General features: G+C 39.1%; 1 protein-coding gene across 1 annotated transcript in view; it reads right to left on the reverse strand.

Moving 5' to 3' along the window:
- Nucleotides 1–23,573, reverse strand: part of pth1r (parathyroid hormone 1 receptor) — a 47,110-nt gene extending 23,537 nt beyond the window's left edge. The window contains exons 1-2 of the mRNA XM_040142698.1: nt 22,672–23,573; nt 121–223 (exon numbers count right to left, since the gene is read on the reverse strand). Of these exons, the coding sequence (XP_039998632.1) occupies nt 121–223; nt 22,672–22,740 (172 nt within the window). The 5' untranslated portion in view covers nt 22,741–23,573. The remainder of the gene's footprint in view (nt 1–120; nt 224–22,671) is intronic.

A 23,573-nucleotide genomic window follows, 5' to 3' on the forward strand; every position in this document is an offset into this window, starting at 1 on the left:
AGCATTGTCATTGTGAACATGTTAGCATGCTGACATTGGCATCTGGCATTTAGTGACCAAGTACAGCCCCGCAGGGCCACTTGCATGGCTGGAGACTCGCATTCTTGTATCTTTACTCACCAGGAATCTTGTGCTTTGACTTGATGTTACCCTCACACCTCCGTTTGGCTTTGAACAACAGGCCTATCTGTTCCTCTTTTGTGAGCACATCATCTGCGTAAACCTACAAAAATAGAAAATGACAGTTAGGGAGTTCGGGAGATACTGAAGTGTAATTGCGAAATGCAAGTTGTAAACCAAAATCCCAGTCTCTGTTGCCAAGTCCCATCAATGACGAAATCAATAAGCAACATGACAATTTTTTATCTGTCCAAAGATGCTGACTCTCAAAATATATACAAAAAAAATAAAAAATAAAAATAATAATGATGACCACATTTGTGGTCCCATCTGGATCTTAAGCGAAGGTTCTGAATTTGCTTCCAGAGTAAAAATGGGCATGAAATGCATCAGTTGGCTGATATCCTGACAAGATTTCCTCCTCACAGCTGCTTCAAAACCCTCTAACCACTCTCTACATCCCTGGTCATAGTGCTGTGGACAGCACAATCTAAATCCAGTTTCCTTCAGTGAAATACTCCTCAAAATGTACGCTACTGAGATTTTCTCAAATGGAATATGAGTGAAGGCACGCTGGCCTGGATTTGAGACAGCCTGCTCTGTATCTGGAAGGTCAGATTAGATTGTGCTTTGACTGTAACAGTTCACCTGTCAAGTGTTCATGAGCTAAGCAGTATATTTATTTATGTCTTAACTGTCACGAACCAAAAAATTGCTATAAAAGACTGAGGTTTTTTTTTTCGTAGAACAAACAGTATCAGTTTCACATGTTGTTCATAGTTCCAGTTTATATTCCTGTGGTTAAATCCTCTACGTGGTAACTAAACACACATGACAAAGTTACAGCATGGACAAAAACGACATTTTATTCCCAACATTTCCTTACACCTTATATTTTCTCTGCCTTTGAACATTGTGTTTGAGTGTGGCGTGGTACCTCAGGTGTGGCTTTCCAGTCAAGGAAACATTTTCCATTCTAATAGGTCACACTGACTGGCTTGCTGTTCGCCCGCAGATTAATTTTGGGCAATGACAAATGTGACTGTATTGAAAATGACCACATTCATTTTTAACTGAGCGTGACAAGAAAAGTGGAAATGAAAACATAAAAATTCGAGCCCAGTGCTAAACCTAATGCATAGATCAGCACACAAATCACCAGGATTTTCTACACTGTCGTATAGGGCTTCTCATGGTCCTTTGAGCCATGCTGAGGCAAAATACAATACGTATCCACACCACGAAACACAAACTAATGTGTGTGCCATACAGTGTGCCTGGAGGTATAGCTAAAAAAACTCCCAGTCTTGTTTTTTTGGTTCAGTGATGCAGAGCAAACATTACAAATTAAAGACAGACATTCACTCAAAGCAGCTGACTCCCTGGCTGCCGTTGCATTTGTCAGTTTCACACACAAATCACAAATCTGAATGTATCGAAACCTAATTTTGTTCTTATTTCTATCAAAACAAAAAAAGCGGGCTGGTTTACATGCTGTAGTGATGGGAAATTCATTTACCAGGAGGCCGTTCAGTCACAACATGCAGAGAAGAAAGGAATGAAAACAGACAGGGAGAGTGAATACGTGAACAGTATCACAGTCATTTTCAGGCCAAATTAGATTTTTAAAATTTGATCTACAAAACAAATTAAAATACAATATCCAACCATAGCCTCTGCACCAGCTTACAAAAAGCAAAGGCAATGTGGAGATATTCTCAGGATATCTTATTATGTTCTGTTCTGTCTAAAACTACAATCAGATGCCACTGATTTGTCCATGCCTCCCTTATAAATGAGATTTTAATTTGGCCAACGTGATTTATTTGTTAATGTCAGATGTTGAGAAAAACCTTTTAATAAGACGGTGTTTGCCTAATTATGTTTGGGTTCAAGCATCTAACAAGCAATGACAAATATGTTAAATCCCACAAAACAGAATCGTTAGTCCAGATATTTACAGTCACATTCTGTTTCCCACTATGAAAAATGCAGTGGTGCAAGAAGAAGTCAGATACTATGCTAATGTAAAAGTGGTCATACAACAATGTAAAAGTACCGTATCATGTAACAGAATGTAACAGAAAGTCACGCATTCAATATCTTACTAAGTTAGAGTTAGTAATTGTAGTGGAGTAAAAAGTACATTATTTTCCTCAAAAATGTAGTGAAGTAGAAGTCTAATGGACATATTCAGGTAACTCAAAATTGTACTTACGTACAGGACTTGAATAAATGTACCTATAGTCCATCACTGGAATGCTTATGTAGTTAGTAGAAGTACTGCACACTAAGCAGCATCTATATTGGTGCAGTTGGCTGCTACAAATGACAAAGCAAAGGAAACTTTTGATATTTTCCAGACTTTTTAAGCCACCTCTGCTGCCTGTTCAGAATCTGAAGAGGCAGCTGAGAAACTTCTAAATCTTCATGCTGACACAAGGAGACATTTGGGAACAGACACGTGTATACATTGTCTCCAGTGCGAGTGCGTAATTTCGTGATCTTAAAATTAAACTGTAAATACCAAGCCATCATGGGTTTGCTGCACACAAAACCATAATACCTCAATCCATCAATATTTTCACTACTTGCAGCCCTGAAATAAGGATGTCCAGTCTGAGAAATGAATAAGGTTACAGAATGAAGACGTTTATGGCTTTGCACAGTAAACAACCACAGATGGAACAACATTTGACCGCAGGCGAACAAGGATAGATACTACCTGTTTACTGTGCTAACTATGCCAATATAGAATATTCCACTGACAGCTCCTGAAACGTTTACACTATTTTCATCTAAATTACTGGCTGGTGTTACTTTAGGTGAAAGCTTAACCAGCAGGAAACAGAGGCCAGTGAATCAGGATGCTAACTGCTCTCAAAAGACAAGTGTCATTATCATCACAGTGTAGTCCAGTAAAGTACTTAAATGTTGAGCAATTTTGTAACACATTAGTGGATCTTTACAGTTTAAATGGGAATAAACTAGATATTACTATCCATTTTATGTATCTACTGAATATATTTTATTATTTATTTTAGTCAAACTCTTCAAAGTGGTGTGAAATGTCAGCTAGTTTACTGCACTTTGAAATGACAGGGCGCACATCAGATGCAGTTTGCTTTATTCAGCTCTTTTTTTATAAACCTGGTGCGTGAGGCTGCTGTTCCAACACATTAAGAACATGTCTTCACCTTTACGACGCAGTTTGAGCCCCTGTGAAACATGAAACTAAAATGAGGCATGGAGTTTCGGGGTTTATTTTCTTTCTCAAAAACTAGAGGAATTTCTCTTTCATCTGCAGACTCCCGCTCACAGGGATGCAGAAGAGTATCATTTACCATTTTAAGAAGAGAATCCGCGGTAATAAGTGTGCCCCCCTGATTATTTCTGAAAACTATTCCTCCTACACTGGCCAGCGTCCAAACCTCCAAAGTAAACAACTCTCATAGGGAGAAACATGGACATTCTTATTTAATGCATTTCATTCAAAACACAGTATTCTTTTTGTTAAATGCTTTTGAGTGTGTGCCAGAATGAAAATTAGAAAAATACACACCATATAAATACGTGTGTTTTCATCACTGGTCCCTAGAATACAAACTCCACTTGAACAAACCACAAGTTTCTATTTGTCTTTGCAAACTGCGGCTTGATGACTTAAACTGCAGCTCTCTGCAAGGATATAAGACCAATATTGAGAGAACTGTATTTAGGCTGGTGTGTCAAGACAGTGTTGAACTACTATAACTAAATACTGACACTACAGAGTATGGGAGTGAAGGCACATTTAAAGTTTAGTTTTTCTAATTTGAGCATATGTGTACTTAATTATTTTAGTAACCAAATTTTATATTTAGCTTTAAAAGTTTAACTTTTCTAGTGCGACAGATGAATATCTTCAGTGTTCATTTGTTGATTTTTGAATATATTTAAAAAAAAAAAAAAAAAAAAAAAAAAGATTACAAAAAATCGTCCACCAGAAATGGAGTCATGTGGATAGACGCCAAGCATACATTGAATGGAGACACTGGGTTTCCGGTACATTACCAACAGTCTTGATTGTGGACAGACTTACGCTTTTTCCTTTTTTTTTTTTTTTTCAAGAAAATTGTGGTTGACCAAAGTCATTTCCTGAAATGACCTACAGTGAATCAGAGAGTCAAATGCTGGAGCTTGCGAGGTAAACTTTCATTAGAAAGCACAAAACAAAAAACTTGAGTATCCAAAAAGTTGAAATGAACCGCAAGAACACCACTGAGCTCAATGGAGTGGAATTATCTGTAATAAGTCAATAATGGATTTGGATTCAAAGTAAATGATCTCATTAGTAGTATCTCAGACCATGACAAAGTCATCTAAATACAAAAAAAAAAATCAGCAGTGGTTCAACAAAATGCTAGTTCCAACTACTATAATGGCAGAGCGTAGCGAATTTCTAAGCAAGACACCAAACCTCCAAAGGGGCTAGAACCTTACACGGACCTCCATCTCTCTGCCAGAATTGACATATGTTTACTGTAATAGAGGCTTATCGTTGGTTGTAGCTTGTTTAAGATGACTGCCGGATACATTTTTAAAAAGTTGAAATGAATCAAGGTGCAGCTCACTGCTGTCCATCAAACGAAGATGAATACATTTTAATGAAACCAGCTAATTCAGGTAATTCCCAACAGATTTATGATAATGCTACAAGCTGCAGCTGATAATGCTGTAGCATGAATTATAGGAGGTAGCCAGCTACGTATATGGTGTGTTACAAATATGCGGCACAAAAAGGCTGCAGCTTAGACCAGTAAAACACCGGCAACTGACAAAACTCTGACAGAACCCCTTAAACAAGATGCTGAAGTGACAGAAAGCAAAGACTAGTTTAGCTGTTTTATTCACCAGGGTAATCAAAGTGTGGCAGAAAATGTTTTCGTGTTGCCAACATACTTGTGCAAAAGAAATATTTTGTATTTATGACATGTCAGGCTATGGGTTCCTTTGAAAATTGAAAGGTGAGCTTGATGGTGGCTCTAGAGGACCACAGTGTCCAAGAGCTGACTCTGCTCAGTCAGACGCAGGCTGAGAGGCGAAACAGCAGTTGGGCTGCAGACAGCCTCTCCATCTTCATCTCCGCCATGAGCAAAATGAGTTGATTTGAAAACAAACAGCTGAAACTCAGAGGTGTGATTCACCTGAAAATGTCACTGAGCAGTAAAAAAGATAAAATAACATCTCATATGCCTCAGTACCAAAAACAGTTTCTGATGTTCCAGTACACTGACTTTCCCCCATACCAGTCATCCATGTCACATGTACAGTACAGTAGCTGAAAGCAAAAATAAAACAAATAAACAAACAAAAAAAACTGTGGCTGGAGTTCTCTTTGCATCCATGTTTATAAAAGAAGCATAATTCCAGTTGTCTGTATTATGAATATACTGTATTATACGGTGAAAGATTAGTGTTCAAACAGCTATTAAATGCGAGGGGAAGGGAGAAACTGGGTGCTGTGGATACACACACACTGTCTTAATTCAGTGTTTTGAGATGTTTTTCTGGTCGACATGTCTCGGCCAGTATTTTTTTATTTGTAGCACAAACCATACTAATTTTCTCTATCACTTCAGAGTCATCCAATAATGCCTCTCTTTGTTTGCTGATCAGTCGGTGAGGATGAGATTTTTAGGTAAATGGTCGTATGAGTGAGACTTTCCCCCCTCCAGATCACACTTCATCACATAAATGATAAATAATATACAATAATATTTACTCTGGTCGCTGTAAAGCGCCTCTATTATGGGAATACAGTCGAATGTTTGTTTTATGTACGTGTTTTGGTCATTTGCCATTCTTTACACCATAAGCTAACATTCACTTCCTTGTTGTTGGCATATATTCAAAATTTGATCCCAAGGGCTTTTTGACTTTCCTGTATGTTTTTTCCCCCAAAAAATAGGGAGGTCTAGAAAATTATAACTCCGCTGAATCTTGTTTTTAATGGCCTGTCCTCTATCTGGAAAAAACATGAATATGTTACTTTTGACATATTGCACCGCATGAATGTTTTAGCGGATGAGGTTCCTGGATATTATAAACTCTATGAGTCAGTGCCACTCCTCTTCAACTGTGCAATTTGCATTTGATGATAAAAACCACAAACCACAAGACTGGTTGTCCTTTGGAAATGCTTGCAGACCACATTCTGACTTAAAGCAGCATTTAGTTCCTAATTATACCCTACTCTGGTCGTAAGCCTGAAGAACAGCACTTTTGTCATGGATGGAAACATTGTGTGTGCTCTGAGAGGCAGCATACATCTCGTGGAGTCCAGATAGCAGTGATTGTGTTGTTCTCCAAATTAAAAAGGACCATTCTTGTGTTATATAAGTGATTTAATACGCGAAGTATGGGCCGTTCCTCCAATAACGCAATGCAAATGCAGCATTTTAATTTTCATCAAAAGCTTAAAAACTATTAATGGTTATGCAACAATCAAAAGCACTAGACATTTCATAATATCTTAATGGATTTCACCAAAGTGTCAGCTAATAACACATCTGGCAGACTGCTAGCAGGAAAATGAGTTACAATAAATTTAAATATAGTCTATTTTGTATATATGGTTTATGAGGATTACAGGTTAAAAATATATATTTTAAAGTGGATTTACAATCCATATGAGCTTTTTTTTTCAGATGTAACAGAACATGTAGTTTTATTACACATGCTCAAGCATTAATGGCATGTTACCCTCTCAGTCACAGCTTGGCAACATCAACCGTAATCCTTTAAATCACAGCAGTTGAGGATAAAATATGAGGTGTCAGGTGTCAGTGTTGATATTAGTCGTGAAGCAGCGTTCATTCATGATTGTGTTCGTCAGCAGAGGAATATGACCAAAAAAAAAAAAACAACTGTCCACTACATTATGCCACCTTAGACACAAAAGTTTCACAAATTATATGTTGATAAATAGACTTCAGCCGACTGAAAATTGATTATTTAGGTTTTCCATTTGTTAGTATCAGCTGTAATAATGAATGAAGTGTCAAGAATGTGGGTCAATGTAAGTAAATAGCTGCAAATCGTAATAATTGTGAAAATGAAATAGGTGAGGTTGCAGAAAGTAGGGCTCTACAATATTTATTAGGCTGGACAGCAGGTATGTTCTAATGGACTCATCCATTTTTAAATGAGACTTTCACCAAAATACATACTGCTGCAAGAAAAAAAAAAACAGGATAAGCCCTAACATGTCTGAAAGCTTTCCAAAGGTCATTTTTCACACAAAAGCTTTCATAAATGAGTGATGACAGTGAATTGACTGTCAGGTCATGTAGCCTTAGTGATTCAGGGTCGAGTGTCCGCGTTACAAAGGTTTCTCTGTTTCAGCTGCTAAGAAATCCACTTAATTGGCAGAACCTTATTATTAAGTATTGGAGCTCTGGATCTCACTGTCAACATTATAATTCATTGCATGCAGGCAGTTTTTCAATTCGTATTCCACTTTGTTAAACATCACAAAGCCAGTGTCATTAGAGACTACCACTTTCGCAAGGAGTATCAATCACCACTGAGCCACCACCAGCAACCTTGGTATGCTGATCATTCTGCCTGCTGCTTGCTCAGGGCTACTCCTGAATGTCACATAGACACTGTGTCAACAATAGACAACACTACGTAACTGCTTATATTTTGTCCTCATTTTCCTACTCGGAGGAGCAAAATAATACTTATTATACAATGCAATCCAATACTACAACAACCACAACCTACAACTTCAAAAATTACCATCTGTGGAATTTTGGGAGCCACCATGAATATTTCCGATACCGTGTCAAAAATGATTAAATATTATACATTTGTACACAGTGTTTCTTTTTTTAGTCACTCGCAGTGATCAATACATTCCCTGAATTGATGATTTAAAGGCGGCCATTGTTCATAAGCAAGCAAGTCAATTTTGTCTGAAATAAACAAACTGAACACACCCACGCATAGAAGTGTCTGCATCACATGAAGTTTGCAAGAATAACTGCAGTCTGATGAAACCGAAAAATAGCTACTAAAAAAAAAAGACATAACAGAACGTCACTATAGAAAAGGGCAGAGATTTCTTTTATTCTGTGAAGTGGCTATGCCTTTACTATCTCTGGTTGTATTAGGCCATTTGGACAGTGTTGCAAATGAACGAGCAGCATTAGTTCATGGAAATAATAGATTTACAGAATTTTTGCATCAATGTATTTTTTTTGCTACCTTGATTATTAATGTATTTAATTCACTGAATTAGCCAAAACAAAAAAAATTGACAGTTTCTCAATGTATATAAATACTGTGATGCTGTACAAACTTACATAAATTGTAACAAAATATTTATCTAGTTCACCCTTACTATTTAGAGTTGAAACAATTACTTGATTGATGGAAAATTAATCGACAACTTTTGATCATCAATTAATTGTTTAATACCTTTTTTCTGCAAAAGTGACAACATTTTTTTTCTTTTCTTTGTCTTATGTGATAGCAAATTGAATATTTATTGATTTTGGACTGCTGTTCGGACAAAACAAGACATTTGAAGAAATTCTGACGGGCATTTTTCACTATTTTCACATTTTCTACATTAAATCTTTAAATGTTTAATTGATTAATTGAGTAAATAACAGGCAGATTAATGAATAATGAAATAATCGTTAGTTACAGCCTTACAACTATCAGAACCGGAGCTTCTGGTTGATCTTGTGCTTTAATGTCAGATGCAGTGCCGTCTTAAAAAGTCACCAAGTGACTGTAACCACACGATGTCAAAACTAAAGTCAATGAACCACACAACTACGTGGAAATGCCCGTCCTCAGAGCTAACACACACTCATACACAAGAAAAAAAAATGTAGGTGCAGACAGTCATGCAGTGGGAGCTGGCGTGCAAAGAATTTGGCCAGTAAGACTGAGCACAAGGAAGAACACTTTGAAGTCAAAAGCCAACGCCATGCTTGTCCTTCTGACCTTACAAACCTGATGAAAATAATTTCTACAGCAAGTATGGTGTGTGCCATTACCAGGAAGAGCAGAGCACAACACAGCAATCAGTGCAGTGTGGACGTAGTTTAACATTTGAGTGAAGAAGGAGCAGAGTACAAAAAGGTGACACATGTAGAGGGCAACGCCTCAAGCAATCAGCCCCTTTTCCACTGTTAACCAAAGGAGCTCCGAGCAGCCGGTTGCCTGCCAAAAACTAGGACAAGGACACTGTTTGTATAAGACCCCTAATTGTAACTGCCTTCCTAATAAAGCCTCTAAATTGCGGACTAATTAGGCACTGCTCAATCACCCAAGGTGTCTCTCATTGCCCGCTAATATTCCACCCTTTTGATTTACTTATTGAAGAGGCTTATTGAAGAGAGTGAACCTTGTGCAGATGGTCACCTTGATTGAAGTACTTTTCGGTGGAGCCATTCTAACACAAACAGAATTTAAAATCAATTTAAAATCAGGAAGCAAAGGCAAAGTCATGTCAGAGCTCTTTAATTTAAGAGGTCGGCAAAGAATAGGAATTAAACTCCCATTAATGAACAACCATTGTGAAATATGTTTCCATTTCAAAGTGTAGTTATTAGTGTCGACATGTGGCCAAAATGGTCAAAAGTATTCTAATTTGGTTGCTAGATCACTCTTAATAATTTTGCTGAGCCACGGATTTTCCTGCTGCATAGAAATGAATAAAACATGATAGAAACAACATTACTATGACCTTCAAAGGTAAAAAGCATACAAGGCAAGTAAACAAGGTGCCTATTACTTTGTCTCTAAGACTGTTATTTTGTTTTGTTTTTTGTGACATCTCTTTTCAAATGCTGCCTGCAGGCCTGCTGAGTCTATAAAAAGCTGTGCTCACACAAATCTGATTCTATAAAGAACTACATGATGTGCAGAGCCATTAACGGATTAACTACAGAGATACATACAGTATATATGTCACAGTATAACTGCATTTAAAGGATGTGATACACATCCGAGACGCAAATGTTAATGCATACAGTTGAGGATGAAGAAGCTCAGACTGTCTAGTGAGTGAAGAAAATGAAAGCACACAGGGGCTGCACTGTTAACCGTGTACTCCAACTGAGAGGCCTGCAACTGGCTTGTCAGCATGAGCTTTCCACTTTCCACTTACTACAAGGTCATTGGTGCTGAGGTCTTTGAACCATGTTTTTATTTGACTGAAAATGACTGGAACTCATGGGTGAAAGGCAGAGTCCATGGCAAAAGGCAAATAGCGTGCACAGATGAGAACGGTACAAGTGGATATACATTTAGCCCATTGTAAACAAAGCAAAGCAGCACAGTTTGAGTTAATTTGCTTTGTGCATCATTCACTTATTAGGAGCAAAGGAATGCAGAACCAGTTGATTAGATTTTATTGATACCGATGCCATTATCAATTCCCTTAACGATTCTCGATCTTTTGTGTGGAAAGGAAGGTGGCCCACACAGGTTTTCAGTGTCAACACAATTGTTTTATTATCTCTGAGCTAGCTGTAGCAATAGTCTGTCTGTCATCATCTAAAATGGATGAAATGAAGAAATATTTGTACAGAATTTGTTTTCATTTAGGTCAAAGAAAAAAAACTGCTGAGCCTGCCTGTGGGGCGCTAATGTTATTATAACATAGGATATTTATCCTTGGTAACGGACGTGCCACTCGGCTGAGAAGCTGTGGCGCTTGCGCGTAGAATGTCAAATTCATGGTATTCCTTGAAGCTATGCCTGTGTAGCATAGAGAGATGTTTCTGCATATTGGTGGTGTTTCCACCCTTATTTGAATTTACATTTTACTGACATTAAAACTAGCACCGCAGTGTTTCCCACAGGTTGAGAAATTACTTGTGGTGGTGGGTGGCGCAGTGTGTGACCGATGTGCATGCAGAGACTCATGCAGCTAAGACGGAGTGAGTGTAACCAAGGTTATTTTCTGTAGACACATTTTACAGATGTCCCCTTAAGGCCTCACATGCAGGCTACATTTAGGCGTTAGCTAGGCAGTTGCGCACAGAGAAACTTCTAGTCCCCACTCAGTTACTGCAGGACACACAACTCCTATGTACGGGAGTTGCTGCATTACAACTAGCACTGTCCTCATCTTTCTGCATGAAACGAAGCCACGCTTTGGACCGTTTCGTTCTCTCTGCCATGACTGATTCTTGTTGCAAGTTTCCAGAAACGTAGACACATGAGTTTGACGTTATTGTTTTAACATGTGCAACTGTCAGAAAAACTATTCCAGCATTGATAAAACGAACTGATAAGCTCGGAGGCATATGATTCCGATGATTCGGAAAATTTGGACCCGGTTCTCAATTCCCTTCCCTGCTTTGGCCTAATGACAAGAAGTTACAATGTTTAAATTTAGATAATATACTTTACATCCATGGTTTAAATGAGTGTTGAACTAAAGAAAAACTTATTCTTGGCAAAGTAAAGGATCATATAGGACCAGGGTTTCTGAGCTTTCCCACATCTGCATAATTCAAAGTAATCCCTTTTAAATAGTACAACTTCTGCCATGTCACATGTTAAACTGAAACCAATGCAATACCAAGCAGATCAAAATAAGCTTCACTATCCGAAAAGCTTAAATTCTTTAAAAGAGTACTTGACCAATTTAGAATTGCACTCCTATAACATTGTCGGACAGACAAAATGAAAAATTATCAAAATTGATGCAGCACAACCAGCGATGTCATCTTTTTTTATTTCATGAATTTTTCTTCTTTGTCAAAAAGTGACACCTACATTACCTGCAAACTATCTCCACTGCTCACAGGTTGATCCGCGATTCAGGCTCGTTATGCAAGTCACCGACTAATGAAGCCTCAAGCAGAGATGAGGAGAGGGCTACAGAAGTCTGGTAAGCGCACTTCTTTTCTGACTCCACTGCCCTTATTGGCTGAGATACCAGGACGTTTCAACACCTTCTTATGTATACTGCATGTCTTAAATCTCTTTTAAAAACACATTCACTGTATTATTTTGTGGCCATGCGTGAGGAGAGATGCTGTAATGACAGTATGTACAAGTAAACAGGCAATTTTACAACTTTGGAAATAAAAATAAATAATAAAAATAGGAAAATTCTTCCGAGTCGATGTCAATCCAGTATCTATAATAGTTTGCGCTGAATGTCAATTCTTGACTGGCTTTAACAAGTCTTTACTGTAGCATTCACGATGCACATTATCCTTGAAAAAAACCTCATCCATAATAACACATCAAATGAGCTGATTCCACACAGAGGTCTGCTTCCTCCAAAAACTACCATGCCACATTACATTACCACTAAAAACAATTGCAGAAATAAGCCACGACCTCTAGTCACATGGTAAGTCCGATAAATTATGAAACTCACTACCAAAACACTGCCAAGTTACCATTACATACAACAGCAAATCTATGTGCCACATTTTAGACATTACCTCTGTGCAGTGCACATTTAGTGTGAATTATTACTGAGTGACCAACACCATGCACTGTATTATCTGTGCAATGCAGTAATTCCATAACATGCTTCTGCTGTATGTCAAACTTTGAATATCTGATTTTAATTTGAAAAAAAAAAACATGAGCTCCCACAACAAACCTGCAACAAAGATATAATTCGATAGACTTCTAAAATCTAATTAACCAAAATGTAGGAATGTATGTAATCATTTTAGTTTGTTAATGAACTAATTCAATCAGTCATTCATTCATTCATTTCATAATGGCCACTGAACGTACAGGGCCACAGGGTTGGTTAGCGTTTTTCCCAGCCCACACGCCACTAGTCTTCCATGGAGACAAACTGAACTTTAAAGGATGACCGATGTCTTCTAATGTTGGAGGAAGAACTCATGCAAAAAATTCGCAGTAACACTTGGAATTAATCATCTATCTGACCTTCGATTCACAATTAATATTACACTTGCAAATGTCAGTCCCAAACATGAATGAAATCCCTCCAGGACTATACAAATATAGACGGGTGACAAATTAGAGGAAAAACCTGAATAAATGAGTAAATAATGAATGCAGTTGCTTCCACACAGGTGCACTGCCCAGTACAATTAAGCAATTGCTTAATGCTCTATGACATATATAAACATGCTGAGCAGGCCCAGTTGATTCTCATTTTGTATCAAGATGGCGAGAGGAAAAGATCTAAATGACTTTGAAAGAGGGTTCCTTGTTGGGGCACGGATGGCAGGAGCTTCAGTCAACCTATGATGAAACATTTATATCCTGATGGGAGTGTACTTTTCCAGCATGATGATGCCCCCGTCCGTAGGGCACCAGGGATCACTGAATGGTTAGATAAGTACGAAAATGATGTGAGTCCCATGCTATGGCTTTCGCAGTCACCAGATCTCAACCCAGTTGAACACCTGTGGGAGATTTTGGAAGGAGTTAGACAACGCGCTCCACCACCATCACCGAAACACCAATTGAGGGAATATCTTTTGGAGGAATGTTGTGCCATCCCTCGAGTAGAGTTCCAGAGACTTGTAGAATCTAGGCCAAGGAGCATTGAAAGTGTGCTGGCGGCACGTGTTGGCCCAACATCTTACTAAGACATTTAATGTTGGTTCTTCCTTTAATTTGTCACCTGTTTGTATATTCTAATAGAGCACTTTTAACTTCAGATCTGCCATGACATGAACTTTGCAACCACATTCACAGCTTGTGCTCTCATTGGCTCAAGTGTTAAATGCAGTAGAGCTAACGTAGCAAAGTCCAACCAAACTTTGCACTGTTATCTGAATTTAAAATTGGCTGACATTTTCCCTGCACTGCAGTGTGAGGATTTCTTACTTATTGCTGGAAAATCTGGAGCTGTGAACTGCATATTTACAGACCCATAAGCCACTGAGTTTTGCAATGAAACTAATAAAGGTCCTTTTAAGAAACCCAGCCTCCTCTCAGCCATACGCCATATGCTAGGGGAGTATTCCTGCCCAAATTGTGAGCTGCACCCAAATCACTTAAACAACTCAGATTAGATGTGTGAAATCCTACTCTTCCTGCTCTTGATCATTTAGGGAATTGACTCGGAACTGTCGACAAACTCAATTCTTGTTGCATTGAGGAGAGCAGAATGAGCCTGAGAGCTTTTGTATATATTTGAAACTCAATCCCTTCACCAACAGTGGGGGTAGGGCTGAGCAGAACTGTCGGTCAATGGCAAAGGCATCTACATAGCTGAGAATTTTCACATGTCAACTCAACTGAGGTACTCTGGGATTCCAATCATATTGCCCGCAAGGAAGTCTGCACCGCAATATTGATACAGCAGGTAACTGATGAAAAAGAACCACTAAGGACACAAACTCATCATAGCCCTGGCAATCAATCAGTGTGTCCCTGATCTTTTCGAATTGTTGAGTTATTATATTCTGCTGTTCTTCTGTGCGACAGTTTATTACTGCAGTGCTTTGGTGACAGCAATGTTGATATTGGACATTCTCAACGCTCAGTGAGTAGAAGATGGAGGCCAGACCACCTTATCAAAGACCGACAGAGGAGAGGCAGCCTGTCACTCTGACATGTGTCAAATGTTTGACACATGGCCGGAGCTTTAACCTCTCTGAGATAACCATCACCACGTACAGCATGTCCTGGGTATTCAGCTGAAACTCGGAAACTGCCTGTCTGCAGGAAAAATAAATTAATAAATAAATTTATGACACGTCGACAGTGAGAAAAAGAAACGGTGGGAGGCAAGGTTTGGGAGTGAAACTGTCAGATTTAGTTTACTAAAGCACCTTTGGCATCATCAAATACAGCCTCCTTTGCCTTCGCTGATCTTTTGTAAAACTGCTACTCATTGGCTTCTGAAGAAGCATCATTCACAGGATGACTGAGTACAACTGAGCTGATATAAATACATCATGAAGTCGCCAAGGTTAAAAAAATAGAGGAAAAAAGCTAATGTTGCCGCCAACTCAATCTCACAGAGTATGTATCCAAACAGCAGATCTTTATGATTGCTGAAGTTCATATGGCAGAGGCACACCATTAAGATATCTGTTTGAAGTGTACGTTTTTCAGTGAAGTGTAAAAGTGGCATTGAGTTACACATACTCTAGCATTCTTCAAGTGGAAAAGTTAAAAAAAAAAAAAAAAAAGCAGAGGTCATGGTAAGTCAAGAAAACAAGCCCTTTCCTGAGTCAAACACAGCCATGGTATAACCTTACCATGCTGGTGAAACTGAAGACTCTCCTATTAACACACACGTTACAAGTCTGACTCACAGGCCCTCTAAAAACTGAGCAATGTGTCACTCACTCAAAAAAGATAGCCATGGCATGAGAATGTATGCATTTCCGAGAGAAAGTTCAAGAAATTAGATTGTTCGGCAATTATTCCAGGAATCCTCCCAGCTACTGTAAAGCTCTGTAGTGAAACCCTGAGCATAGTGATATGTGTGTGAAGGGTATTTTCCCACTACAAGTTGCCTCTGTGAGCTGAATCCCATGCTGATCCCAGGAAAATTCAGGCAAACATGTTAACTGACCAGTGACGACAGAAAGTGACTCACATTCTGCAGCAACAAGCCATATACAGCAGCTGATACAGAGGTTGCACCTCCATGCTCCTTTAATCCACGTTTCGTGTTGTAAAACTAAATTTCAAAACAGGACCTCTCACATCTGCCAACACATAATCTCGTTTGGATGGAAAGATCACATCTTAACCAAGGTGGGTATAAATATCATCTGTGCACCACAATACACCCTCTCTCAAATCCGGCATTCAGCTTTATATACGACTGCTGATTTCCATTTCTTCCCAGTTCATCACACACAATTACATGATACTCTCGTAGCTGACAGTGTAAACATGTTATTTTTGTTGTGTTTCAGTGACTCAGGGATGTGACATTTCACTCAAGAAGTGAGCACAGTATCCGTGGACCGTCTCCACAGAGCTTCACGCTTCCCGTGGTTAAAGCACTATCCATAACTATACCTCCAACACAACTTAAAAAGCTTCCCTGACCTATTGTCACCCCTTATACCTGTTAATTCCCATCTAAATGCATATTATTTAAAAAGAAAATTCTAAAAAAGCTCAAGCTCATTACTGTTATGATAGTTTTTCACTTCAGACCAAGACCACAGACCCAAGACTAGTGGGATAAATAATTTTATCGCAAGTTCTTGCACATGCGGTGGCCTATAAGAAGTATTGGAGTCAAAGTCATTATTTTAATGAAGGCTGTGATTTGAAGCGTTTGGTTGATGTGAAACTATTTCCAGTATCCAACCTTCTTTATAGCGACTTGTTATGAACCAGTCATAAAATCCTAGAGTCATTAGACTGCCACCACCTCATATAGCAATGTGTTGAAGACTTTTTTCTACATTTTACACACGGAGACTTGGTTATAAAGGATCGCAGCTGGCAGGACTGACATCATACAATCCTCTTATCCTTTTCAACAGTACAATAATGTGAACCCTCTGTTTGCAGCAACACCAGTCCAAACTGGCATTAGCATGAGCAACTGGCACACTGTGGCAAAGATACTGCATCAGGCCTGACTTGGTCTGCAAGTCAAAAACGGCACTCTTTCTCTGAGTCACAACTCAGTCAAAGCTGAACTTGACACACATATTTTTAGATTTAATGGCACAGTGAAGATGTGAAGAAAAGATCATATGATCACATCATGGTACTCTATGATTCAGCTTAAGATTGATAAACAATAATACTGAATTATTGCCAAGCCCTATATTTCTATACGCCTACCTGCTAAAAGTAGTAATTTCATAGTTGTCTTTATTGTCAAAACAAACATTATTCTGTATGAAAACACTGAAGTAAGAAACTGAAGTAAGAGAAGAGAGGCTGGTTGAGAAAAAGTGAGCATAGCAAACTCGTTGATTACAGCACTTCAGACTCTATTGTCCGAAATCATTGTGGTGAGGTCGCGGGGAGCACGGTGACTGATGTTTGTTGATTTCAGGACAAGGAGCATGCAACACAGTTGTTGAACAGTTGAAAACGCGGTGAAATTTGGAGAGATAAAATAACTGATTGCTACGGGATGGCATCAGAACTGCCTCTTCATCAGCACTTTAAATGCTGTTGTTTTCTGCACAACAGCAGTTCCGTAATTTTTGTGATGAGAGAACAGTCTGAAGTGGATCCAACACAAAAGCTTCTACCAACTTTGCGGGGCAGATGGAAAACCAGCACAAATGAATAGGCTACACCGCACCTTAAATTAAATTAGCTTGGAGAAGATAACACATTTGGTTGTTCCTCATATCCTACGAGAGCTGTTGCGTAATGTGGAAAAATGGTAATGATGATAGGAAGTGATGATGCGAACATTTTCTGATATCTAGCCTCCTCTACCAGCCCAATAGTTTTATTCAACTTATTTAATTGAACTTTCATTTTATTTAACCTTCATTTAACCAGAGTAATAACTATGAGACATATAAAAGTGAGCGCCAGGCATTGAAGCATACACAATAAACATTATTAAAATTCTCCAAACCACCAAATATTATTACGCATCATCACTATCAGGACCCTGCACTTTTGAAAGACAGTGGGAGTTCCCTGTCAGATGAAAATCATTAACTCTAATCCTTATTAAAGCTACAAGGATTCATCCTTTCCCTGTTTGAAGGATTAGTATCAAAGTCAAATTAGCCGACCTACAAATATGTCACGACTACCTTTGGGCTAGTTTCAAGCTTACTGCCTGTTTTTCAGCTAAATGCTGTATCCCAGTAGTGCTCGAGCCAAATAATGTTTATTTTGAGCCCACATGCTCGCTTAGGAACAAGTAATTTGTTTGCTTGTTTGTTTTTTCTGGTGTGGATTTTGGTGGATTCACATTTTCAGATGGCCGGTCCTCCCTTGGCCTGGTCTGTAGCTTCCCACCATGCAAGAGCTCACATTTGCTCAAGTTAAGCAACAATTAGCAATCTGCTCCAAGGATCCGCAGCCGCTAAAGTTGAACTAGCTGGATAAAGTAAGAAAATAAATTATGTTAAGAGTGGGAGCGTCCTTACAGTTGTTTTACTGTTGTGTGAGCAGTTCGACGATGGGCTCTGATTGGTAAATTAACAGGCAATTTACTGCAAAAGTGACCAATTTAAATACTGTAAAAAGACTTTGTGATGCTCACAAATAACTGTGGAGACTGGTTAAACCCAGCCAAAAGCACACCACTAATGGATAGCTTAAAAAGAAGCCTTTGCTGTAGGTAAAATATGTTCATTGAGTGGGAAGAAAAAACAAGCAAATAGCAGATAACAAAATCTGAACCATATGCTTTTGTCCTGGTCTGAAGGCAGACAACAAACTGTAGTAGTTCTTGACACCAAAAATCACACTTTGCCACTTAATCATTGCTGACACACCACCTACTGCTTCTCCTCTCCCTCATGGGAGCAGTAAAGGTCACAATACAAGGCCTGGCCTTACATCAAACATATACACACACACACACACACACAAGAAAAACTGAGCCCTTCATAAAATAACCCTTTGGATACAGAAGTCTATACCAAAAACAAACCGATGATACCTATTGTGTGAGCATATATGGGTGTGGGGTTTTCGTTTAATGAGAGGGATAAGAAATGGCACACAGTGAACAGACATGTACACTGAGAGGAGCAAATTGGTCCTGGCAGGGCTTTGTTGTCCCTCTGCGTCTTAATGGGGCCTGATAAGAGAGGGAATCAAGATCAAGGCCATGTCCTAACTGTTTGAACTCCCTGAGTAAATACAGTATGGAATAATGGTTACATGTGCTGTAGGTGGCACTTTGCTGTAGCATCTCATAATGTAATGAATGGAAACATCAAAGGTATGTGGTCAAACACCTGGTGTCACACAGATGTTCTTTTCAAATAGATGACAGATTGATTTACTTATATATGATACTCCAGTCACGATTTTACACGAGACAAGAGTAAAGAAATTTCCTTTTCTAATCTTGCACGAGGAGCTGCCTTAAATACATGGCCAAATAATTGATAAAGAGAGATCCTGTTTATGCAAATGACCCAGTAAGGTTGGTCAGGGTTGTCATATCTTACAACAAAAGAGGCAATTACGATGAGGGTTTTCCTTTCATGTCACCTATTATTTGGTGAAGAGGTGTCATTTGTTTTTCAAATGTAAATGAACGAGTGTTTCATATTGAATAGGAAAAAACCTCCAACTTTGCTTTTGTGCTAAAAAGATAAGGAGACATTCTAGTCGGGGGTGTGCAACGTGGACAAAATTAATTATGCAAAAATAATTGCAAGATTATCAAAACACACATTTTGGAATTTCTGCTAAAATATTCAAAATAAAAGCACAAAAAGTTTACTTTACATCATGTCTGTCCCATTGAGTCAGATGGGTTTTTTTATGCTATGTTAAAACAAAATTCTGACGAAGTTATGTTTTTACAAATCCTATAAACCTCAAATAAAATTCTCCCAAGTATTGTGGTCTACAAAGTGTAATAAATTGTAAGAACTCACAGAGAGTTTATAACGAGAGACAACGAATTCTAAAAGTGAATATAATAAACTATCACTCAGCCTTACACAGCAGGGCCAGCTGCATAATCTATTATTAGAGAATGTTTGTTAAATAACTCTGCATGAAGCTGCAGACTAAGTATAATTAAAAGAGGCAATCAAATAAACTATAGTCTCTACAGTTTTGTCTAAATTACTCAGTGAAAAGCAAACTTATGGAATACATTTAGGGAGATGCTACATTTCATTCTCCTTGAGACACACACATACCCACACAAAAAATTATCATAAATCATGCTGGAGATCCGTTGAAGTGGGGTGCAAAAATAATTTTCAACATCAAAGCCTATTTCACAAACGCACCAGCAGTTCATGTGAGTTAGTGAGAGAAGTTATCTGCTGCCCCTAATTACCAGAGACAGATTGAGATGAGATTATTCCGCGCTCTAATCTGGGTTGTTAAATTCCATTGAGAGTAATTTGTCAGAGATGGATAAAGCTACTCTTAAACGTACTGTCTTTGAAAGGTTACTCCAAGGGGCATGCATTGTGTGCTTCTAGGAACATTAACTGTAAGGGCTTTTAAACTGGGGGCAAAAGGGAGATAGTGACTTATTCTAAAAAGCTATGGTTTGTGTGCATTTTAGGGCACATTTCTCTCCAGTTAAATGCATTTTGATGAAACTGTAGACTGTAGTTCTGATCCTGTGGTTTCATATTTATTTATCGTGCATATGAACATCAAAACTAGTGGTTCTCTGCTGAGAAAAATAGCCATAAATCTTCCATCTATGGCCATTTTAAGGCTTCCGTATCAGCTATTTCAGTTTAGCATTACTTATAGTTTAGCAAATATTACGTGTGAAATTGATGGTTACAAGTATTCAGGTCCAACACGACACTGATTTAACTGTTGAATCTAAAAATCCCTGCCACATTAAAGAGCAAAGCCACTGTTTCTCTGCAAAAACAGTTCTGGGCTAAAGTTGTCAACAACAGATATTTTCCACATAGAAAAGCGCATTGTCTACTATAAAATATGACAGTCCTCACAGTCGTATTTTATCCAGAGCTGACATAATGTTTGGCTACGGCAGGCAGCTACAGATACAGTTCTAGACCTTCCAGTGAGGATCCAGACACATGCAAGTCATCACGGAGGAAAACACAGTCATGAGGTAGAAATTAAATGCTCGCTGAGGTTCCTGAAAGCAGTGCTTCCGCTTAATAAATGTAATAACCGAGTAAGTGAGACAGCCAGTCACACCGAACAAAGGCTCTGTGAGGTAGCGCTTTGTCTGTGAGCTGTCACTGCAGCAAGCCTGCTGAGGTGTAAAACACAATGGGGAGATTCCTTGTCTCTTCTTGTATCTGTCAATTTCCTTCAGATTAAAATGCGGGATAACATGCACAGATCCAACCAGTTCATAGTGTTGTGCTGGTGGAATATTTCTATTTATGATACCAGGATATCATCACTTACATGCTAAGCCTCCAGAAAGTGGCACAACCCTGTATTTTGACAACTGTGTATCTCAAGTTAAAAAGCTGTGTATTCTTTCTTTAAACGGAGACACAGACTTTCCACTCTTAGCTGTGGCTTTCAGTGAAATCAATGTCCCGTTTGGTCACACTTTGGGAAAAAAAAAATGACTTTTTTGTGGAGAGGAAGACTAAGCAAACACCAAACTTAAAAACGGGTAAACACCATTCACAGACAGAGTCTTTTAACGACTGAATGTTGAATCAGCTATAAATACACAGCTATGTTATAATTGTTTTCCTCTGCCATCTAAACCAATGAGCCTAGAGGTCCACTGCGGTACAGTGATGGACCACATCACTGGGAAAATGCACTGTACCTCAGAGCCTGGGCGAACTGCCTGTTGAATGCAGAACAGCCTCAGCCAAAACACACAGAACCAACTTGGTGCACTGCTCTGCCTGCACAGTGGGTGTGTGTGTGTGTGTGTGTGTGTGTGTGTGTGTGTGTGTGTGTGTGTGTGTGTGTGTGTGTGTGTGTGTGTGTGTGTGTGTGTGTGTGTGTGTGTGTGCGGCAGGCCTTCTAGATACAGCTATGGCGATATTTGAGAGTGCAATTATAAATCACAATGTTGGGTGAAAGTAAATCATTACAGCTGTGAATTGGAGAGATGAAACTGTTGAGGTGCTGCTGGAGTTATGAATGAAATATTTACTCCCATTCTGACTGCAAGAACTGCTTTAGTTCAGGCGTTTGAGAGCTACGCAAAGCTATGAAACAATCTGTAGTGAACACAAAGCGCTGCCTATTGCAGAAAATAGGTTACCAGGCACTGCTTTACACAAACACTGTGTTATTGTGTCGTATCTGTGGGAAGATGCATTTAATGGAATAAGGGTGCCACTAATCACAACATCTTGTTGTTGTTTGGAGCCTTGTCAACTCCTCCAGTCCAGTAATGAAACTGTCAATAAGTGTGTGTCGATACACACATGCAATTTAAGCTCACATACAACCTATTTCCAAGTCAGCCAACGTTCACTGGCAATGCAGCAATTCCAGAGGAAGCGTGACATGCATACATGCAACACAGAGGCAATTAAAGGTGTGGAGGTGATGTGAGTACAAAGCTTTTGACATCAATCCTTCTTCTCTTCCTGTCTTTCAAGTCAGCTTTTGCCTTTTAAACATTAAACCAAACCACTGATCCTTCCAAAACCCTTATAACAGGCTACCTCAATCAGAATTTGCACGAGCAGATATTGTGGAAATCAAAACCTGAGAGCGAACATTTGCAGATGTTATCATTACAGAGGTTTTGTCCGATTAAAAATTCAGGTGGCATTGTTGTCCCCTATGTGTTATGCAAAACAGTCACAGATGAACTGCTGAAACAACAGCTGCTCATCTGTCTGCTCTCCGAGAGGCTGTCAAAGACCAGTGGACCTCCACAGTTCGTGAGTGCAACATCGAAATAACATATTGGCCCGTTACACAAAATACACGGTTGCCTGTACACAGAAAATGACTTACCAGGCATAAACTGCTGAGTAGTGAGATGAGAAGAAAGTCCAGATTGTGGAGCAGCAGAGTGGATCCCATCCCTGACCTGAGGCAACTCTACCTCCAACAGTCCTTGCAGGGCTCGAACAGACGCTGATGATGCTCAGATGAAATGATTTAATCTACTTAACTCTCTTCAAAGTAGAGAGAGTTGTGTTTTTTTACTCCATCTGGCCTCTCGATGCTTATGGCGGCTTGTGAAATCATAACTCTGTAATCGCCTCGCTCTGCCCACGATTTAATTTCCTATAATCTACTATATGCTCAGGCTCAGCCCGCTCTCTTTATTTCTCTGCATCTGTCTTTTTTCCTCTTCTGAAATTACATCCACATGTCAGAACTATTTATGTCGCTCTCGCTCTGCGGTGGGAAGTTCAAATGATTCTTTGTAGGGAAGAAACCAACGCTGTATTTTTAGGTCTTTTAAATTTCCCCTCAGACTAACTTAAACACTTCAGTATGGAGCTGTGCGCCTTATGGCTTATTCCAGTCCTCTCTTCCAAACGTTAGATCAGTGTTGGACAAAAAAATAAGCCCCAAATGTATCCCTCCATCACCAGTCGCTGTTGTATTTCACGATTTGATTCCCTCTGACTCATGTCACCATCAACGCAGCCATCTACGATCGTGCAGGCGACAGTGAACCAGCAGGACCTCAGACGGGGCTTACTTTGAGCGCTCGGCAGTAAATAACAATCTTGTGATAGGGCAGAGCGTGAAATGACCAACTTTTCATAGATTTGTCTACTTGATACGCGTGAATCCGCTCGGTCCACGCACTGCTGCACTTCACTTTCCTGGGTTACGCTCCTTTCTTACTCGTTAATGAGAACATAACATGGGAATGTGTCACTGATGCTATTTCCTGAAAT

The sequence above is a fragment of the Xiphias gladius genome, chromosome 14, assembly GCF_016859285.1.
Source record: "Xiphias gladius isolate SHS-SW01 ecotype Sanya breed wild chromosome 14, ASM1685928v1, whole genome shotgun sequence".
In the NCBI taxonomy this organism is placed as follows: Eukaryota; Metazoa; Chordata; class Actinopteri; order Istiophoriformes; family Xiphiidae; genus Xiphias; species Xiphias gladius.